The 21,669-nt window shown below is 52.2% G+C and overlaps 1 protein-coding gene across 1 annotated transcript in view; it reads left to right on the top strand.

Annotated features, from left to right (window-relative positions):
• MYO9B (myosin IXB) overlaps window positions 34–21,669 on the top strand; it is a 111,875-nt gene continuing 90,239 nt past the window's right edge. Inside the window, 3 exon segments of the mRNA XM_021083575.1 lie at window positions 34–136; window positions 20,398–20,841; window positions 20,844–21,304. Coding sequence (XP_020939234.1) covers window positions 20,454–20,841; window positions 20,844–21,304 — 849 coding nt within the window. The 5' untranslated portion in view covers window positions 34–136; window positions 20,398–20,453.

The following is a 21,669-nucleotide window of genomic DNA, read 5'->3' as shown; positions in this document are numbered from 1 at the left end:
CCCCTCCGGAACCCGGAAGCGGGAGCGCGCGGGGGAGCCGCGGGCGCGGCGGGGCGGAGCGGCCCGAGGAGCAGCGGGCTGGCTGCCGGGCGGGGATCCGGCCCGGGACCGGCGGCGCGCGGCGGCCGAGGCCCAGGTGAGTGCCGGGCGGCCGCGGGTTGAGTGTTCGATCTTGAAGCTCTCATCGGCGGGCTGCCTTGTGGAGGGACGGATCTGAGGGTTATTGGGGGGGCGCGAAGGCAGGGGTCTAGGGGGCGGGAACGAGCGTGGGTGTCGCGGAGGGTTTGCAGGAGACGGAGTGGGAATGGGAGGATGAAGGAAAGTTGATGTGATGAGTCTGGTGAAGGAGTTTTTGGGCGGGTGTGGAGGCAGATCTTGTGGCTTTGAGCAGCTTCTCTGTGGAGGACGTGGCTTAAGTGGTAGTTGGAGGGTCGCAGGAAATGGGGCTGGGAGGGGGAGAGGCAAAGAGGCGGGGTTGAGAGGCCCAAGCTGGGGGTTGAGAGGAGCGAGGCCGCTGGGGGAACAGTCGGGGTGCGATTGGGAGGGAAGGGGTGCAGGACGGCCTGGGGGCGTCTTCCTGCGGTTGAAGAGGTAGAGGAATAGTGCCTGAGGGAGGGCAGTGCCTAGGACTCAGTGGTTGCTCAATAAACGCGAGGGGTTCTGAACCCAGTGGTACGGTGGCTGGCCGAATTGGTAAGAGGAGAAATGGGGGAGGGGAGGAGAGGCAGAAGCGGGGGTAGAAGTCAAGGCAAGAAACAGCTGAGGTCCGGTCCAGGGAGCGCCTGGGGAGGAGGGGAGGAAGGAAAAGACTAAAGGAAATGAAAGGACTAAAGTGGCCCGGTTCCGATGTTGGGGTGCAGCCCATGGAGATTCGAGGGCCTTCCTGTCCCCCTCTTGATTCATCTTATTCCTGACTTTGCCCCCAACTGCTGGGTGAGCCAGGCTAGTCCCAGCGCCTTCTGGGTGGTATTCAGGACTTGAAAACCCAACACTCTCCTCCTAAGACAGGGCTGGCCAGAGCCCGGGGGTTCTAGAGAGCAAGGAAGGTGCTATTGGGCCCGCTATGGGACCGGAACTGGGTTTCAGCGGGGAGGGGGGTGGGTGTGCACAGAACCCGCATGTGCTAAGCTGTCACCACCTCCTCCGAGTTGCATCCTTGGACTTAAATGGGTAAAACGACATACAGGAAATCTGTCCCCCAGCGGCTCTGAGCTTGCTCAGCCTGGGAGAGGCATAGCAGCCAGCAGGCGCCCTGTAGGCCAGGGGTCTTTAAGGGAAAGCCTCTCCTGTACCTCTTTGTCTGAGGTGGGAGCTGGTGGGAAGATTGTGCCTTACACTTGGTGGGTACCCGCTCCTTTCTTCCTGAGGTATATTCTGGTCTTGGAGTCTCCAGACTCTTTAGGCATCCAGGAGCAGTGGGAGGTGACATGGGCAGCCAGAAAGTTGTGTCCGATATGCCTGGGTCTGGTGGGGGCCTTGCACTAAATAGTTTTGATCAGCATTAATTTCCTAACCCTGTGAATCCTTGTCTGGGATCTGCAAGAAGGGCCAGGGAGCCTGGGTTTTTAACGCATTCGGGACATGAATCTGGATAGCTTCAGATTCTGAATGTAAAGAGGGCTACAGAAAGATAACCACCCCTTTCACTTCCAGAATGTTCTGGCCCTTATGGAACCTTCCATAAGCAAGGCTCCCAGCCTCACTTGGCCAGAACCCATGATTAGAGCCCCAGCCGTGCCTCCTGCAGGTTTTGAGTATGGGCTTGCCTTGGCCAGGACGCTCCCCTGCTCCCCCCTCCCCCCTCCCCTCCCTAAACCAGACCAGAATCTTCTGGTTCCACAGCCCTGTAGTCGTTTCCTCCTTGCACCAGGAGCATAGCCAGGCAGGCTCTCATGGAGGGTCCTGTGTTGGCGGTCCTAACCTTGGTCAAGTCTCTTTGTTTCTTGCAAAACAAACAGATTGGCCTAATCATTGTTTCTCAACTCTGAAACCCAACCTCGGCATCTCCAGCACACAGCCCCCTCTAATTTTATACAGCCCCCAACAGGGGAATCCCCACTGCAGTGATTTTTCCCCCTTTTGTTCAGCTTTCCATCCTACAGTTTATATCTGAAAACAGTTATCTTACTGCTCCTTTATCTTCCATATAGAAAATCAGCAGTGCCAAAATGTGCTTTTGCACATCATACCTGTCCAAAGTTTCAGCTATGTCCTTCTGATTGGAAATCCCTGGGTAAGATCCTCTCTCAGGTCCAGGCCTGTGACTCAGAGAAGCAGGTGGGGACTTGGGATTCTCCCCTTTCTGTTTCACTGAGGGACCCATTTTCATTCCTCAAAGGGGCTTGTTAACTTGCTGCTTCCCTTTCCTTGTTTCTCTGAAGTCATGTGTCTCGGGTGGGCCTGGAGTTCTGTTAAGTGAGGGCTGATTGTGCCAAGCTCTGTGGGCTGGGTCCCAGGGACAGAGATGAGCCCTTGTACCTAGAGGAGGGACATTCTAGTGGGCACTCGCCCACAGGAATAATGGAGTTCAGAGTAGTTGGTTATTGCACCAACAGGTGACAAGAAGTTGTGGGAACAGAATCAGGAACAACCAGTGCAAGACTTGGGGCATGGGGGATTCTGACAACTTTCCTTAGAAGGAGTGGCTGGCCCCAAGCCAAGTCTTGAAGGATATGGAGATGTTAAACCAAGCCCAAAGAGGGAGCCATGTAAGCACATCCCTGCACAGCTCTTTTATTGAGCATCTTCTGCAATAGACGCTTTTATACCCAACTCTTTTATTTTGCCAACTAGCAGACAGCAAGGGGATCCTGGTCCCTGTTTGTTCAATATGGAAACTGAGGTTCAGCCAGGTAATGACATCAGAGATGGCTCCTCGTGCTTTCTAGAAACATGAAGGATCATTAATGACTTCAAACTCTAGACCAGATTGCTAGAGCAGTAGTTTCTCAACTACAGCACTGCTAATATCTGGCACTGGGTCATACTTTACTGTGGGGGCTGCCCTGTACACTATGGGATGTTGAGCAGCATCCCTGGCCCTCACACACGAGATGCCAGTGGTACACACCCACCCCACTTTGTGATAACCAGAAGTGTCTCTAGATGTGGCTGTGTGTCCCCTGGGGGACAGGAACCACTGCTCCGTAGTAAAATCTGGTTCCTGCCCCAGACCCACCATTGCATCAGTGGGTCTTTAGTATTTGTTGGGTTCCTGGTGAATTGCTGCCAAGGGCAGGCGTGGGGAAAAGAGGCCAGCAATTGAAATCTGCCGTCTGTGAGGTTCTGAATCTAGAGTCCTGATTAAAAAAAAAAAGAAAAAAGAAAAAAAAAAAAGGATGCACCATGGGGAATGGACCAGGGTGTGGGAGAAGTTAGGCAGTACGCCCCAAGAATGTTCAGCAGAGGAGGAACAGGAGGTGAGCTGGGGCCGGCCTCACTCTCTGGCACAGCAGATGCTATTGTCTTTCTCTTCTTTGTCTTCCAACTGACCTGGATTTCTGTAGGAACCGTCCTTGTCTTAGAACAAATTGTTGCTTTTTGTCCAAGATTAGAAGTATTACGTTTTCTTCTCAAAGAGGTAGCTCCAGATCACTGTGGCTCTTGAGTCCCCATTATCTTCTCCCCATTTGCTCTCTTTGGCTCCAGATGTCGGTCCATCCTCAAGCACAGACGGCCTAACTTTTGCTCTTTGCCTAGTCCCCTCTGCTTGATCCCCAACCATGACTTTGCCACTTTCACTCCAGGGGAGCAAACGACACATTCTGGGGCTGGCCGACCCCTTCCTGGATGCTGCCCTCCCCCTGAGTCCCCATCCACCAGCCTTTTGTGCACCCAGCATCCCAGCCAACTGTGCCAGGCAGCCCCTGCTCGGCCTCCCCACCGAGCAAGACAGGCCCTTCTCTCTGCCCTCATCCCAGAGACGGAGGAACAGAACAAAGGGCTCTGTCTGAGCACTGCCGGGGCCCCCAATGAGCGAGCCTGCTGCTGGCTGCGGGGCAGAGCCCATCGCTTCGCCTCTTGTCTTTCTCCATTTGAGCCCAGAAAGGGCCTTGGAGATTAGGCATGTCTCAGAAACATAGCCGATGAGTTTGGGTTCTACTCATTTCCTCGTTGAGACTCTTGAGCCCGAGCCCGATGATAAATAAAGTAGTGATTCAAGGGTTCAGCCTGTGGCTTAGTCGGAGCAGTGAATATTAGTCGGAGCAGTGAATAAGCCGTCCTGGTCTGACTCATTCGTTTACATCCCAGCTCTGCCCTGTTTCTCCGAATTGTGTGTGCTCGAGGGAAGCCAGCTCCAAGCATTTCATGACTGTCACTGCCAGGCGTGTGAGTTCCCTGGGGCCACCGTGGCAAAGTAGCCCACAGGCTGGGTGGCTTAAGCAACAGAAATATATTGTCTCCTGGATCCCAGCCGTGGCGGGGGGGCAAAGTCCAAATCAAGGTGTGGGCAGAATCGGATCCTTCCAAGGTCCATGAGGGTAGCATGCATTCAGGCCTCCCTCCTTGGCTTGTCGTCGGCCGCTTCTCCCTGAGTCTTCACCTCATCTCACTTCTGTGCAGGTCTGTGTCCAGTTGACCCCCTTGGATCAGGGCCCACCCTAATGACCTCATTTTAACTGAGCCACATCTTTGAAGGCCCTGTCTCCAAATACGGTCACATTCTGAGATCCTGGGTAGTAGGACTTCATTTGGGTGGGGGTGGGGGTGGGGACCACCACTCAGGCCATAACACTGGGTAAGAGACAGCTTTCATTTTTATTTCATAAGGGAATTGGGGATAAATAATTGTGCCAGTAGAGAATAACCCCGTTTTGTTTTGTCTCATTCATTTAAATAAACATCTTAGGGGAGATGCGCAGGTTTGGCCACATCAACTTTGGAAGTGCCCTCTTAGGGAATTTCCTAGATCTTGAACATGTCCTTATACGTGGGGTGACTATAGAGAGGCAAGAACATGACTCGGGGCGGGGGGCGGGGAGCAGATCTTGGGGGACTTGACAAGGAGTGTATTTAGAGCCAGGCCTGGAAGGCAGTGTATACCCGCCTGGGGCCAGCCAAGGTCTATAATTGAAGCATACAAGGGGTCCCTTTCCTCAGTATTGCCTGGGTCAGGAGGAGGCGGTCCAAGAACAACTCCTTTCATGGAACAAAGTGACTTCGCGACCAGCTGCTGCCACAGGTGATCAGACAAAAAGAAGTTTCTGAAAGAGCTGAAAGTCGTTCTGAAAAAAGTGTTAACAAAGCCACGTGCAGATTTGGCTCTCAGGGATACTGAGGAAGTGGCAGCAGCCCTTGTCTCTCTGCCCAGAGCGCAGATACCCAGCCAGCAGTCATGCCCACGGAAGTCAGATTACCAGCACGGTGAGGCCTGCGAGGTGCCCAAGGCCAGGAGAGCTTCTCATGGGAGCCTGGGTCTGGCTTGAGCTGGCTGATGGAGGAGGACAGAGAGGGCTTGAGAGCACTGACGAGGTGGTCTCCCCCAGGACCTCTGCCACTACTTCCTCTCAAATGAAATCAGGACAGCATTAGCATCAGGACCACCCCCAGGGCTTTGGGGGCATCTTCCGGCTCATCTCAGAGCCTTTCCATCCCATTCTAGGGCAGAGAGAACCTGGGATGCTGAGGGGAGACTTTGAGATTTTGATTCTCAGGGACACACCCGGGGTTTTCATTTCCTGGAGAGTGTGCCAGGGTCTGAGGCCACTACTCAGGAAGATCCCTGGGGTCCTCAGCTGACCCATGGAAATGCTGTTATTGGAATGGGTGCCACAGAGAAAGTGTAAGAGCCTAGCCCAGCCTGTAGACCCTTAGAGAACTGGTCCCTTTCCTCCTGGCAGTCCCTGGATGAAGATGGAGAAGCTGAGGGACAGGTGTCTAGAGTGGATAAAGTGGCCTGACCAGGTGGTTCTAGGCCTCAGCAGCTGGGGCAGTCACCTCACAGGGCCAGCTCCTCTCTCACTCCTTTGTAAATATTGTATAGTCAGGTGAACATGGGCTCAGAATCATGCTAACACCTTGTGTGCCTGTGAGCCCTTGGGGAGACCCTAAAGTATGCAAACATCGTTTTTCTTACTGATTTAAAGAATGATTTCTCAGCCTTGGCATTGGTAGCGTCTGGAGCTGGATCATGCTCTGTGGTGGGGGCCTTCCTACCCATTGGAAGCTGAGCAGCATTCCAGGCTTCCACCCCCCAGATTCCAGTAGCAGCCATCTCCCCAGTTACGACAGCCAAAAACATCTTCAGACACTGCCAGGTAGCCCCTGGGTGAAGAGTCGAGTCCAGTCCCCTGTGATAGTCCCCAGAGCCCTACCTGGCTCTGAGAATCTGAGTTGCCTTTAAAAGCAATGTAGGAGTTCCTTTTGTGGTTCAGCAAGTTAAGAACCCAACCTAGTATCCGTGAAGATGTGGGTTCAACCCCTGGCCTTGCTCAGTGAGTTAAGGATCCAGCATTGCCACAGCTGCAGCGTAGGTTGCAGATGCAGCTCAGATCCAGAGTTGCCATGGCTGTGGTGTAGGCCAACAGCTGCAGCTCCAACTTGACTCCTGACCCAGGAACTTCCATATGCCTCGGGTGTGGCCATAAAAAGAAAAGAAATAATTAAAAGCAATGTAGTGTTCCCTTATACTCTGGGAGCTACCTGGCCTTGTCTCAAGCCAAGGCTTTTGTGTGTTGTCACCGCGGCTCTGCCTGTATTAGGTTCTCAAGGTAGCTTTCCACTGGAGCATGATGGAAAGGTGAGTTGTATGATTGGAACGAGGGCTCCCAAAGGGTTCTCTGCCCATCCATACCTATTTCCCAGGCAGCCTTCCATGTCTTTATAAGCCTTGCTGGTCGACCGGAAAGAACCTGGAGCCCAGCCCCACAAAGGGCTTTGTAGGTCTGCCTTCCCCTTGTAATCAGAACCCTTGTGTCCCATGGGTCTGACCCAAGCCACCATCATTCCCCCTGATACCCACACTTGCAGAAGCTGATGACTGCCTCCCTCCCCCAACCCCGGTCTGCCTGGCACTCTAGGCCTGGCTGATCCCTTCCTGATGTCACTCACGTCTGGATACTCCCTGCCTCCAACCAGCCAGACTTGCTCCCCATCAGACTTGCATGAAAATCCAGACTCCTTCCCACGTTCGCAAGGCCCTGCGGGATCTGACCTTCCTGACCTTGGCCCCTCCCCCTCCAGCCTCGGCCCTGCTGGCCACACTAGTCCCCTTGTTCTGAGGCCAGCCCTGGCTGCCCCTGCCCTTGGCACTCACCGCCCTCACTTGGGCTGCCATCGCCAAGCGCAGCGCATCCGCCCCCTTTTCACTGCACAGGCCTCAGCAGCTCATTCCTCTGAGCGCTTCTCTGCCTCCTGGTTAGTCCAAAATGACCACTCGCTCTGGTCAGTTTCTTCCCTATGGCAGCACCACTGACATCCGGGGCCAGATCATTCTCTGTCATGGGGACTGTCCTGCGCCTTGTAGGGTATTGAGCAGCATCCCTGGCCTCCGCCCACCAGATGCCATAAGTACCTCCCCTCCCCGCAGTGGTGACAACCAAAAATGTCTCCAGCCATTGCCAAGTGTCCCCCGGGGGGGCAGGCAGAATGACCTCCAGGGTTGAAAGCTGCTGCTCTGACGCACTGCAGCACTCTTGCTATTGGAAATGCCCCATCACTGGTTGTTTGATTTGTCAAGTTGCCTGAAAGCCAGACACCACTCTCACTCTCACTTTTGCCGGCTGCCAGCCCCCGGGGTGGAAGTGGAGAAGCATTAGTTGACTGTATGGATGTTGAAAGAAGACAGCCTTGTTGGAGATGTCACCGCAGACCCCAGAGAGAAGCTCAGCTCAGGGAGATGGATGGTCCTGACTGCCCCAGCACATCCTTGCCAAAGGGCCTTTCCCCAGGGCTTAGACTGGTTGGGCCAGACTGGAAGGCCTAGGGGGACAAATTAAGGAAGAAAAGGACAGTCTTGAGAAGGTGTTTGGGAGGGGCTTCTCCAGGGATATTTAAATAAAGAAGAAAAGAAGTGGTGGCCCTCCCCGAAGGTGGCTTCACTGGGAGCACCCAGTATGTTCTGCATCAGACACCTGGACTCGTGTTCTGGGGCTGCTGTAAACTGGTACCAGAAACTGAGTGGCTTAAGCAGTAGCAATTGACTCCCTCGCAGTTCCCCAATGGCTCAGGAAATTAAGGGTCCGGCGTCATTGCTGTGGCTCTGGCTACTACTGTGGCACAGGTTCAGTCCCTGGCCCCAGAACCAATGCATGCTGAGAGCGTGGCCAAAATGAAAAAAGAAAAGGAAAAAAAATTAGTTCCCTTGCAGTTCTGGAGGCCAGAAGTCCAAACCCTAGGCATCAGCAGTGCCGTGACTCTCTCTAAAGGCTCCAGGGGTGAAGGGGTCTTTCCTTGTCTCTCCTAGCTTCTGGGGGCCCCCAGGAGTTTTCCTCCAGCCCTGAGCTGCTGAGGCTGAGAAACGCGCTTCTTTCGTAGCCGTTTCTCAGTGTGCTCCTCTTTCCCGTAACTTAGCGTGATGGTTTCTTCTTTTAAAAAACTCCCAACGGGAGTTCCTGTTGTGGCTCAGTGGTCAACGAATCCGCTAGGAACCGTGAGGTTTCAGATTCGATCCCTGGCCTCGCTCAGTGGGTTAAGGATCTGGTGTTGCCGTGAGCTGTGGTATAGGTCGCAAACATGGCTCAGATCTGACATTGCTGTGAGCTGTGGTTGCAGAGTCAGCTCGGATCCCTCATTGCTGTGGCTCTGGTGTAGGCCGGTGGCTACAGCTCTGTTTAGACCCCTAGCCTGGGAACCTCCATATGCCATGGGTGCTGCCCTAGAAAAGACAAAAGAAAAAAAGAAAAAAAGCCTCCCAACAGCATCATGCATGGAAGGGTGGAAATGCACTGACTCCTAAATGGTGTTTCCTAACTAATTTCTGCTGCAACGCCAGCCTTCTCCTTTTAGCTTGAGGATGATTTCATCCGATAAACATGTGGCTTCAAATTATGGCCTTATATAAACGAAGCAGCTATACTACACTTTCTGGAGGCCCCCGGCCGCCTTATTTTCCGATCAATTCCGAATTGTTCCCTAAGCTAATAGGCAGAACCTGGCTTTTTCGTGCTGGAGGTCTTGGCCAGGCCTTGGGAGTGGCTTATTCACTTTTATCCACTTGCCCCCAGCACTGAATTTTTGGTGGCCTCCCCCTCTTCCCCACACCTTCTTTCTCTGAGAGCAAGAGAGAAAGGCCCTGAATCAAGGTTCATGTCTCAAAGGGCGGCAAGGATACCAGTGTGGTGTTTACAAAAAGCCTTTTAATGTTTCACTGTTCAGATTTTTCATTGGGAATTCTTTTCATTGTGCACAGAAGATTGGCTGTTAGTAACATGGAGTAAATTCACAATGATGTGCGACCACCACCTCTGTGTAGTTCTGAAACATTTCCAGTACTCCAGAAGGAGACCCTGTGTCCATAAGCTGTCACTCCCTACCCCCTCACCCAGCTCCTGCAGCCGCTCATCTGCTTTTTGTCTCTGTGGATTTGCCTGCCTCCGGACCTTTTATATCAATGGGATCATACTTCATATATGGCTTCTGTAACTCAGCATGATGTTTTGGAGGTTTGTCCACATTGTAGCATGTGTCAGGGCCTCACACTTTTTTATGACTGAGTAATATTCCACCATGTAGATGGATCACATGTTGTTTATCTACTCATCCTTTTTTTTTTCTTTTGTATAGCCACACCTGTGGCACATGGAAGTTCCTGGGCCAGGGGTAGAATCAGAGCTGCAGCTGCCAGCCTACACCACAGCTACAGCAATGCCAGATCCGAGCTGCATCTGCAGCATACGCCACAGCTTGCAGCAAGGGGGGCGATCCTAACCCACTGAGCAAGGCCAGGGACTGAACCTGTATCCTCATAGGTACTAGTTGGGTTCTTAACCTCTGAGCCACAGTGGGAACTCCTATCTACTCATCCTTTGATGAGCGTTTTGTTTCCACCATTTTGGCTCTTTCATTCAGGAATTTTATAGTCTGCCAGTTTTATTTCCGTTTAGTGATGAGGGCATAGTTCTCCTGTGAACTCTGGGTAGACAGATTCTCTCGGTTTAGGGATGGGTTTTGCTTCCTGTTCACAGTGTGCGTGTTTCCCTGAGCATTAGTCAGAAGGCAGAACAGGCATTTAACTTCAGGGCATTTGGAGAGGCGGTTTGGCTCCAGCACAGACACACAGGTTTTCAGTACCTGCTGCCGTCAAGACAGGGCTACAGCCAGCAATTGCCGCTTTGCAGAGATGTTCCCCCCCGCCCCACCGCCCCACCCCTCCACCCTGGGGACCCAGGGCCCCCGGTTCCTCAGCCCCAGACCTGCTTCCCTTCATTCCAGGCCTAGTTTGGGGATTCTTGGGGTGCAGGTTTCACATCCACTTGTGGCAGGGACCTTAAGCCACAGCGTGACTGGCTTCCAGGTCTCAGGTTCTGTTAGGATTCGGTGAGAAAGGCGTGCTTGGAAAGCCAGAGAAAACAGCTGAGCCCCTCCAAAAGAAATGTCACTCTTTAAGGTCATCCCTTAAGCTGTGGTAATCACAGCAGCATGGCACCGCATAGGTATCAGCAGCACAGAGGCAGACCCGTGTGTGTGTGTGTGTGTGTGTGTGTGTGTGTGTGTGATGTAATGGATGATTTTTAACAAAGGAGGCTCCCTGGTCTGGGCAGAGATGGAGACTTTAATAAGAAACATTATGAGGAGTTCCCATTGTGGCTCGGTAGGTTAAGAACCGGACTAACGTCTGATGATGTGGGTTCGATCCCAGGCCTCGCTCAGTGGGCTAAGGATCTGACATTGCCTCCAGCTGCAGTGTAGGTAACAACTGCAGCTCAGATCCACGTTGCTGCAGCTGCAGTGTAGGCCAGCAGCTTCAGCTCCAATTTGACCCCTAGCCTAGGAACTTCCATATGTCACTGTGAAGCCATAAAAAACAAAAAAATAAAAAACATGGAGTTCCCGCTATTGGGCAGCAGTTAATGAACCCAACTCAGATCCAAGAGGATGCAGGTTCAATCCCTGGCCACACCCAGTAGGTCAAGGATCTGGCGTTGCCGTGAGCCATGGTGTAGGACACAGACATGGCTAGGATCCTGCATTGCTGTGGCTGTGGTGTAGGCGGGCAGCTGTAGCTCAGATTCAACCCCTAGCCTGGGAACTTCCATATGCCAAGAGTGCAGCCCTAAAAAGCAAAAATAAATAAATAAGTAAATAATTTTTAAAAACTACAAACACAGAAGTGTCCGTTGTGGCTCAGCAGGTTAAGAACCCGACATAGTGTCTGTGAGGATGCAGGTTTGATTCCAGGCCTCGCTTAGGGTGTTAAGGACCCAGTGTTGCCTCAAGCTATGGCGTAGGTGGAAGATGTGGCTCAGATCTGGTGTTGGTGTGGCTGTGGCGCAGGCTGGCAGCTGCAGCTCTTATTCAACCTATAGGCCACAGGTGTAGCAGTTTACAAAAAAAATTACAAACAAAAAACCATTAAAACAATTGATTCACTCTTTGGAGACCATCTGGATCATCTTCTCTGTTTTTTGGCTGCACTTGCGGCCTGTGGAAGTTCCCTGCGAAGGACTGAACCCACAACAGCCATAGCCTGAGCCACAGCTGTGACAATCCTGGATCCTTAACCCACTAAGCCACTAGGAAACTCCTAGATCCTCCTTTCACTTTCCACGCTGTACTGGGTCGACAAGTGTCCCTTGAAGTTCATGTCTGCTCAGAACTTTAGAGTGTGACCTTGATTGGAAGTAAGGTCTTTGCAGATGTGATTAAAGGTCTCAAAGCGACTTCATCCTGAATCCAATAACTGGTGTCTTTATACGAGGAAGAGAGGACACAGAGACAGTGAACGCTACCATGTGCTGTTGGGAAAGGAAATCAGAGGGGTGTACATCTACAAGCCAAGGAGCAGTGAGGGTCCCCCAAAGCTGGAGAGGCACGAGACCCTGTCTCCCTCCGAGCCTCTGAAGGGAGCCATCCCCACCCCCACCTTGAGTTTGCATTCATCCTGAAACCCGAGACAGTGTATTTCTCTTGTTTTAAGCCACCTGGTTTGTGGTACTTTGTTAGAGCAGCCCTAGCAAACTCTTACCCCCCCCACCCCCGCCAGTATAACTTCCAGATGGATAAAAGCTTAAATGTAAGAAGTCCAGGGAGGGAGAGGAGTGCAGAAGGTGATTCCATGTTCATCAGATCTGGGAGAGGAGTGGGCGGCAGACATCATGAAATGACCCACAGATCCAGCTGCTGGGGAATACAGTATTTGTATCCAAAAACACCATACTTAGAAGTAAATTGGGGAGTTCCCGTCGTGGAGCAGTGGAAACAACCTGACTAAGAACCATGCGGGTTTGATCCCTGCCCTCGCTCAGTGGGTTAAGGATCCGGTGTTGCCGTGAGCTGTGGTATAGGTCACAGATGCGGCTCGCATCCCATGTTTATGTGGCTCTGGCGTAGGCTGGCGGCTACAGCTCCAGTTCTACCCCTAGTCTGGGAATCTTTATATGCCGCGGGTGTGACCCTAAAAGGACAAAAGACAAAAGACAAAAAAAAGTAAAAATAAAAAAAAAGAGGTAAACTGGTTTGAATTAGGTTCATCAAATGATGCCAAGAGCATCCTATACAAAGAGCTCCTCCAAAGCAATAAATTAGGTAGGCATGGTTCAGTGGGGCGGGGGGGAATGCAACCAACATGAACAACTTCCAGAAACAGAAAAATGGTTACTGAATCCACTAATTCTCAAAAAAAACTCAGCCTGACCGTCAGAGGATTAAAAGTGACAAAGTGCTCTTTCAGGCCCACTGATGGCCATGGATTGAGAAAACAGTTAACTCTTAGCGCCAGCGAGGATGCTTGGAGGTGGCACCTCTCAGGCTGCTCCAGGCAGGATCTCTCCCTTGGGTGGACTTCTCTGGAAGTCATTTTTGCAGAACAGGTCGGGGGCCTTTGTAGTGAGGATGTAGAGGGGATCAGGTCAGCCCCAGGGCTTAGGTTAAAATGGTGCCACCAGAGTTTCCACTGTGGTGCAATGGGATCAGCGGCGTCTTGGGAGTGCTCGGATGCTGGTTCAGTCCCTGGCCCGCCACAGTGGCTTAAGGATCTGGCGTTGCCACAGCTGCAGCTTAGGTCAAGACTACGGCTCAGATCTGACCCCTGGCCCACAGCTCCATGTACTGCGGAGGCAGCCAAAAATGGAAAAAAAAAGAAAACAGTGCCTCCCCGTAGAATGAGGCAACTCTGAGTCTAAGAGGGTACATCTGTGTTGGGAGCAGAACTGCCTCTGGTGGGGGGCTTCGAGGGGCGTACCAACCTGAGGGTGAGGACAAGGGACAAGGATGGCACCAGAAGGAGGCAGCAGGGTGGGGCCAGTTCCCGTCTGAGTTGCAGGGGCAGTGTCTCTTGGAGATGAAGCCCAAGCTGAAGGAACCAGACTTCCCATTGAGAGTTGGGGGCTTTGGGCAACTTCTTTGCGACTGGGCTAGAGGGACCCTGCGAGGTCTGGCCTGCGAGCCTGGGCCTGGCTGGGTGGGAGCAGCCAGAATGCGTCTGAGAACCGCTTCCTGCAGCAGCAGATCTGCCAAAGCGGGGCTGTGCTGTATGGGGCTTGAGGGCCCGGGGGTTAGGGCTGGTCAGGGGGGTGCCCCTGGGGGCTCTGTACTGGGACACCCACATCTAGACCGATGCTTCCAGGTACTCTCCTGCAGTGACCCAGAGGATGGAGGCAGGGGGCCCCGGGGGCCCTCCTGACCTCCCGATGAGAAGAGAAGGCTGTTCCGGGGACAGCAGACAGGATGTGGTCAGTGGGAGGAGCAAGGGACAAACACCCTGGGTGTTGAGGGGTGGAGGTGGGGTGAGCGTCCATGGACATGAACTTGGCCCCTGAGGGGGCACAACAGAATGGATGTTGGCTCTAGGTGCAAAGCCTGGGGATCAGGGCAGGAGAGGGTCCCCTACACAGTGGCAGGTCCGGATGACCCCAGGGTCCCCAGGGCTGCAGAGTAAGTAAGCAGGACCTGGAGAAGCCGCTGGCCAGCAGGTCTGACTGGCAGGAGTCTGATGGCACCTTTGGGGTGGGTAACAGTGGTTTCTGTGGCATGGGAGTGGGGGTGTGGGCCGAGGGGCATGTGGGAGCAGGAAGGGCTGGCTCCAGGCTACAGGGAAGCAGGGAAGGACCTCTACCCTAGGCTGGAGAAGGATTTGTAGGTGTCTCTGGTTTTAAGACACATGAGCTCTTTTAATAGGAGGGTCCTCCCGCTGGGAAGCTGAGAAAGGGAGCTGCTCTGGGAGGGAAGTGTAGGCTCCCTGCAGAGCAGGCCCAGGAGAGGCTGGCTGGGTGGGGAGGTCCAGGATGGAGGAGTTTCCAGGTACAGGTGTGGTGGGCCTGAGTGGGCTACAATGGCTGGGGGGGCAACTGCTATAGGGCAGGTCAGCTGGTCCCTGTGGGGACTCCTGCAAGGGCCCCTGGCTGATGTCTGCCCTGCTCCGCCCCTTCTCTTTGGCTAACCACCCCCTCTACAGCCCCAGTGGTCAGGGTGGTCAGCAGACGCCTTGAGCAAGCCTTATCTACTTCCTCCTGGCCTGGGGGTGGGGTGTGCCTTGACTGGACCTGTGACTGCCCCCACGGCCCCCAGTCTCTGAGCATGGGGTCTCCTGCTACCCCCACCAAGGGACCCAGAGCTGTCAAAGTCCCCTCTGTGGCCGTGCGAGTGCCTCTTGATCAGCTGGCCCTGGAGGATGTTGGAGGGCACAGAGCCTCAGCCTATCTAAGCGTCAGCAAGACCTTCCTCAAAGCAGGTGACAGAGGCCCTGGGAGCAGGAGCAAGGTCATATGATTGGATCCTGATGGCCTCTCAGCTCGGTGTCTGCTGGGAGAATGCAGGCGCATCCATGGGGTCTTTCTGCCACCTACCTCCAGGCAGCTTCAGTGTGAGACCAACTAAAGCCCCCAGTCCTTGAGCTGGATTGCGCCCCCAAAAGTTGTGGTGCGTGTTAGCTGTGTCGTATGTGACACAGAGGGATGGGCTCTTCATGAAGCCCTGGGTCTGCATAAGTGCGTGTATGCACATGTCTGTGCTGTGTATATTTGTATGAACGTGAGGTCTGTGTGCGTGTGTCCCTGTGTGTATGTGCGGGAGCATGCACATGTGTGAGTGTGGGTGTGTTCATATGAGACTCATCGTTTCCTGTAGGGCTGTCAGGTGTGTGGCACCACCTGGCACCTCTGAGCATAGACACACACGCTCACAGATTCCCAGCTGTCTCCCTGTGGTGGCGCCTGTGAAACTCGGTGATCGGGCTTGAGGATTGGACATTTTGAAAAGAAAACAAGAAGTTTTATAAAATTGCACATACTTTCATAATCCACGTACTTTTTTGGCAGGGGAGCTGCACCTGGGGCATGTGGAAGTTCCCAGGCTAGGGGTCAAATCGGAGCTACAGCTGCTGGCCCACACCACAGCCATAGCAACATGAGATCCAAGCCACGTCTGCAACCTACACCACAGCTCACGGCAACGCCAGATCCTTAACCCACTGAGCAAGGCCAGGGTTCAAACCCACATCCTCATGGATCCTAGTCGGGTTCATTAACCACTGAGCCATGAAGGGAACTCCTAATCCACAAACTTTTTTTAAAAATGGCTTTATTGGGTGTAACTGGTACACTATAAAGGACACTTATTTGAAGTGTGTGGTTGGATGAGTTGTGACACATGCCAACACCCACGAACCGACGCAGGAGATCCCATTGTGGCTCTGCAATAACAAACCCAGCTAGTATCCATGAGGACACAGGTTTGATCCCTGGCCTCGCTCAGTGGGTTAAGGATCCAGTGTTGCTATGAGCTGTGGCATGGGTCCAAGACTCCACTTGGATCCTGCATTGCTGTGGCTGTGGTGTAGGTCGGCAGCTACAGTTCCGATTTGTCCCCTAGCCTAGGAACCTCCACATGCCACAGGTACAGCCTTGAAAAGCAAAAAAAAAAAAAAGATAGCATATCTATCACCCAAAAATTCTCCCCAGCTCCTTTGTCCTCCCTCCCACCCTGTTCCCTTCACCTAAACAGCCAAGGATCAGCTTTCTGTCTATAGATTCATTTGAATTTTGTTTGTTTATCTATTCTTTATATATTTTCTATCTGCTAATCCCAAACCCCCAATCCATCCCTCTCCACCACCTTCTCCCCCCTTTGCAACCACAGGTTTGTTCTCCTTGTCCCTGCATCTCTTTGTTTTGTAGATAGGTTCATTTGTGTCATATTTTAGATTCCACATGTGTGTGATATCATATGAATTTTCTAGAAAGGTACATGTAGGAGTTCTCATCGTGGCTCAGTGGTTAATGAATCCAACTAGGAACCATGAGGTTGTGGGTTCGATCCCTGGCCTTGCTCAGTTGGTTAAGGATCTGGCCTTGCTGTGAGCTGTGGTGTAGGTGGCAGACGCGGCTCGGATCCCCCGTTGCTGTTGCTGTGGCTCTGGCGTAGGCCAGTGGCAACAGCTCCGATTAGACCCCTAGCCTGGGAACCTCCATATGCCACGGGAGCAGCCCGAGAAATGGAAGAAAGACAAAAAAAAATTAAAAAAAAGAAATGGGGAGTTCCCATTGTGGCGCAGTGGTTAACGAATCCGACTAGGAACCATGAGGTTGCAGGTTCAGTCCCTGTGCTTGCTCAGTGGGTTAACGATCCAGTGTTGCCATGAGCTGTGGTGTAGGTTGCAGATGCGGCTCGGATCCCGCGTTGCTGTGGCTCTGGCATAGGCTGGTGGCTACAGCTCCGATTCGACCCCTAGCCTGGAAACCTCCATATGGAGCGGCCCAAGAAATAGCAAAAAGACAAAAAAAAAAAAAAAAAGAAAAAAGAAATGTACATGCAGCTGACCCTTGAACAACCTGGGGGTTAAAGATGCCAACCCTCATATACACATCAAAAATCCCATGCGCAGCTTTGCAGTCAGCCCTCCTTATCTATGGCTCTTCATCCTGGGATTCAGCCAACCATAGATCATGTCGCACTATAATACATATTAGTGAAAGAAATCCAAGTATATGCGGACTCATTGAGTTCAAACCCACTTCGTTCAAGGGTAAGCTCTCTGTGGAATCATATGATATGTATGTGTTCTTTTAAATTTTTTTATTGAGGTGAAATTTGTATATCATTAAATTAAGCATCTAAAGTGATAGTTCAGTGGCCTTTAGAGTATGCATGATGTTGGCAATCATCACCTCTATTTAGCCCTAGAACATTTCCATCACCCCAAAAGGAAACCATGTGTCCATTAGCAGTCACTCCCCATCACCCAACCTCTTCACACACACACACTCCTAGCCCCTGGCCACCACTAGTCTACTTTCTATTTCTACGGATTTGCCTGTTCTGAACATTTTGTATCATTGGGTTCATACAACATGTGACCTTTGCTATCTGGCTTCTTTCACTCAGCTTAATGTTTTCAGGGTTCATCCACACTGTAGCATAAATCAGGGCTTCCTGTTTTTTGTGGCTGAGTAATATTCTATTGTGTGGATGGACCACACTCTGTTCATCTATTCATGAAATTTGTCTTTTTTCTACCTTCTTGGCAAATGTGAGTAGAGTTGCTATTGAACCTGTGTGTACAAATATCTGTTTGAATCCCTGTCCTTAAGTCTTTTGAGTCCATGCTGAGGAGTGGAATTGCTGGGTCTTTTTCGTCTTCCATCTTTCACTCAGCACACAGATTCTGAGGTTGTTCCATGTTGTTCCATACTGTTGTGAGGATCCGAGGCTGGTCCCTTCTCCCAGCTGAGTAGTGTTCCATTGTGTGGCCAGTTTGCTCAACCGTTCAGTTCATGTTTCTGGTCTGGGGCTTTTACAAACAATGCCACCAAGAACATTCGTTTACAGTCTCCGTATGAACATCTGCTTCATTTCTCTTAAGTAATTCCTAGGAGTAGAACTTCTGGGTCACATGCTAGGCATATAATTAACTTTTTAAAGAAACTGCTCAAGTGTTTCCAGAGCAGATGAGCCCCATTGTTTATAATACAGTTTTTCTGCAGGATATTGTAGCTTTTGGAATAAGGACACTTAACAATGTTTACATTGACTTATCTGCTAATTCTCTGTGGATGAACTGATCCCAAGGAGATGCTCAGAGTTGGACACGAAGATGTGTGTCCAAAAACTCAGAAGTCGTGTTCCAAAGCGTATTTCGTGACACAGAGGAATGTTTGCGTGTACCAACATATTGCATTAAGAGCAATTCAGGTTTTATGAAAACATGTGACATCTGGAGTCCGTTGTGGTTAGCGGGTTAAGAACTCAGCATGGTGTCCATGAGATGCAGGTTCAACCCCTAACCCCTCAGTGGGTTAAGGATCTGGCGTTGCCACAAGCTGCCGTGTAGGTCGCAGATGTGGCTCAGATCTGGCATTGCTGTGTCCGTGGTGTAGGCTGACAGCTGCAGCTCCAGTTCAACCCCTGGGAACTTCCATATGCTGAAGGAGCAGCCATAAAAAGAAAAAAAAAAAAAAAAAAAGGAATAATCAAATAAATAATATATATGTAATTTATTTATATATATAAAACATCTATTAATCTAAAAGGAAATATACCAAAGTTACTTAATAATTTAGGGGAAAGTTTAAAAAATTAAATATACTTATTTCCCAACCTTCCTACCTGTTGTCACTACCTACCTACCTGTTTATAGCAGCTTCGTAATGTCTGATCTTGTTCAACCCCACCCATCCCCTGCCCGCCCCCCCCGCAACATGTTGCGGGACTCAGTTTCCCAGAGGCCAGATCATCTCAGCCTCATGCTGAGTCATGCTTCTATCCAGAGCAGAGGTCGGTATACCATTTCTATAAAGACTGGAAAATAAGTATGTTCACCTTTCCAGGACATAAGGTTACTGCCTCTGTCACGACTGTCCAGTTACGCTGATGTAACAAAGACAGCCGTGGACAGTATGTATGTGAACGGGCACTGCTTTGTTGCAGTGAAACTTTTTTTACAAAAGCAGTTGTGGACCTAACCACACTCCTCTCCCTCCTTTTGCCTTCCTGTCGAACAAACTCCTCTTCATCCTTCAGAACCCCTCTTAGATATTGCCACTCCCCCAAAGCCTTCTCCAGCTCTCAGGGACAGTAGCTTCTCACGCTCATGATTGATATTTTCTCACATTTGTTTGCATATCAGCTTCTCTCGCTGGGCTTTGAGCCAAGGTCTGGTGCATCTTTGTATCTTTAGCCACACTTGGGTGGCACACAATGCATTTCTGTCTCTTGTTTCAAGACACAGAATGAGCTATTGCCAACTCATTGGCAATATTTGCTGCCTTTTCTCTCTTTCCCAAAATGACTTCAGGAGCAAATGCATTTTTTTTTCCCCCTCAAATACATTTTCTCTGCTGGAGTCCTTTTAGGTTTACAGAAAAACTGCAGGAACCAAACAGGGAGTCCCCCCGTACCCTTCACCCATATTCCCCGAATGTGAACATCTTACATTATCAGGGCGCATTTGTTCAACCAAGAAATTGACACCGAGGCACTGATCTCAACCAACCACCTGACGTTATTCAGATGTCACCAGGTCTTTCATTTGTGTCCTCTCTCTGGTCCGGGACCCCCTGTAGAAAATCCTTTTACATTAAGTTGTCACATCTCCCCAGTCTCCTCCAGCTGGGATGGACTCTCGGTCTTTCCTTGTCGCTCATGACCTTCATGGTCTTGGGGAGGCCTGGCCGGGAGTCCCACAGGATGCCCCAGATCTGGGTCTGTCTGACGTTCTTATTGTGATTAAAATGAGGTTGTGGGTTCTAGAAGCAAGTGCACTCTGAGCAGTTCTTGAGTGAGTTTTGGAGGTTGTCTCTGACTTTGTTCTTCTTGGTGGAGGTCCCTGAGTTTGGGGGCAGGCTCGGACCTGCTCATTCCAACACACCCCTCACTGCCCCTTGTATATCTGAGGGACATAACCAAGGTCCATGGGGCCGAGTGTTTGTCCACCTGGGAGCTGCCAGGGGAGGTTTTGTCAGAGAGGAGAAGCCAGGCAGGGCTGAGCTGAGAGATGGTCATGGCCATTGGACTTGAGAGTTGAGAGGCTGACTCTGGGTGGGGAGGGATGGGGCCTGGGCTGGAACAAACTCCAAGAGAAGGGTTTGATCTTGTGGGGAGGGGCCCCTATATCACTCTGCAAGAGCCACAGACCTTAGGTCGGGGCTTAAGGACAGACAAGGCTCTTCTGCCCTTCTGGCTCTTTGCAAGAGCCCATCAATTCAGGCTGTGTGTCTGAGGCTGTCTGTCCAGAGGTGGGTGTCCGTGTCCTCCCACCCAGCCCTACCCTCTATCCCTCTAACCGTGCCACCCCCTCCCTTCCAGCTCCAGGACGTGCGCCCCGAGCCCGGGAGGCATGCTGAGGCCAGGCCGCCGGCAGGATGAGTGTGAACGAGGCGGGCAGCTCCGGCCGCCGGGGGCAGGCGGCCTACCACCTGCACATCTACCCGCGGCTGGCCACCAGCGAGAGCCAGGCCCCGTGCCAGGCCTCATGCCGCGTGACGGCCACCAAGGACAGCACCACGTCCGACGTCATCCAGGACGCCATTGCCAGTCTGCAGCTGGACGGCAGCAAGCGCTACGTGCTAGTGGAGGTCAAGGAGACAGGCGGGGAGGAGTGGGTGCTGGATGCCAACGACTCGCCTGTGCACCGCGTGCTGCTATGGCCACGGCGGGCACAGGACGAGCACCCCCAGGAGGACGGCTACTACTTCCTGCTGCAGGAGCGCGACGTGGACGGGACCATCAAGTATGTGCACATGCAGCTGGTGTCCAGGCCACGGCCGCCCGGCGCCTGGTGGAACGTGGCCTTCTGCCCCGGCCACAGGCGGACTTTGACGACCTGTGCAACCTCCCCGAGCTGACAGAGGAGAACCTCCTGAAGAACCTCAAGCACCGTTTCCTGCAGCAGAAGATCTACACATATGCCGGGAGCATCCTCGTGGCCGTCAACCCCTTCAAGTTCCTCCCCATCTACAACCCCAAGTACGTGAAGATGTACGAGAACCAGCAGCTGGGCAAGCTGGAGCCGCACGTGTTCGCACTGGCTGATGTCGCCTACTATGCCATGCTCCGGAAGCATGTCAACCAGTGCATCGTCATCTCGGGCGAGAGCGGCTCGGGCAAGACCCAGAGCACCAACTTCCTGATCCACTGCCTCACCGCCCTGAGCCAGAAGGGCTACGCCAGCGGCGTCGAGAGGACCATCCTTGGTGCTGGTCCCGTGCTGGAGGTGAGCAGGGCCGGTCGGTGGGAGGGGAATGAACGCATGGGTTTGATTACTGTTCAGCCATGGGGAGGTGATGGCCTTTGGCCATAAAGAAGACAGTTATGTAAAGTCACAGCAGGTGAAAGATCCAAGGTTGTCATTGCAGAGGCTCGGGCAGCTTCAGTCCCTGGCCTGGGAACTTCCACACCCCAAGAGTGCACCAAAAAAAGAAGACAGTTGTATGCAGTGTTCCCTAGCAACAGGAGGCTCAGCGTGCCGTGAAGGGCCTTGCAGGAAGGCACCAGGGCCTGTCAAGAAGCACCGGGAGCCAGGGGAAGGTGTGGGCAGGAATCTGTCTTGGTTTTCATGGGAAAGGTCTGGTGAGGCAG

The sequence above is a fragment of the Sus scrofa genome, chromosome 2 (genome assembly GCF_000003025.6).
Source record: "Sus scrofa isolate TJ Tabasco breed Duroc chromosome 2, Sscrofa11.1, whole genome shotgun sequence".
NCBI classification, from domain to species: Eukaryota; Metazoa; Chordata; class Mammalia; order Artiodactyla; family Suidae; genus Sus; species Sus scrofa.
This window is presented reverse-complemented; position numbering and strand designations above follow the sequence as displayed.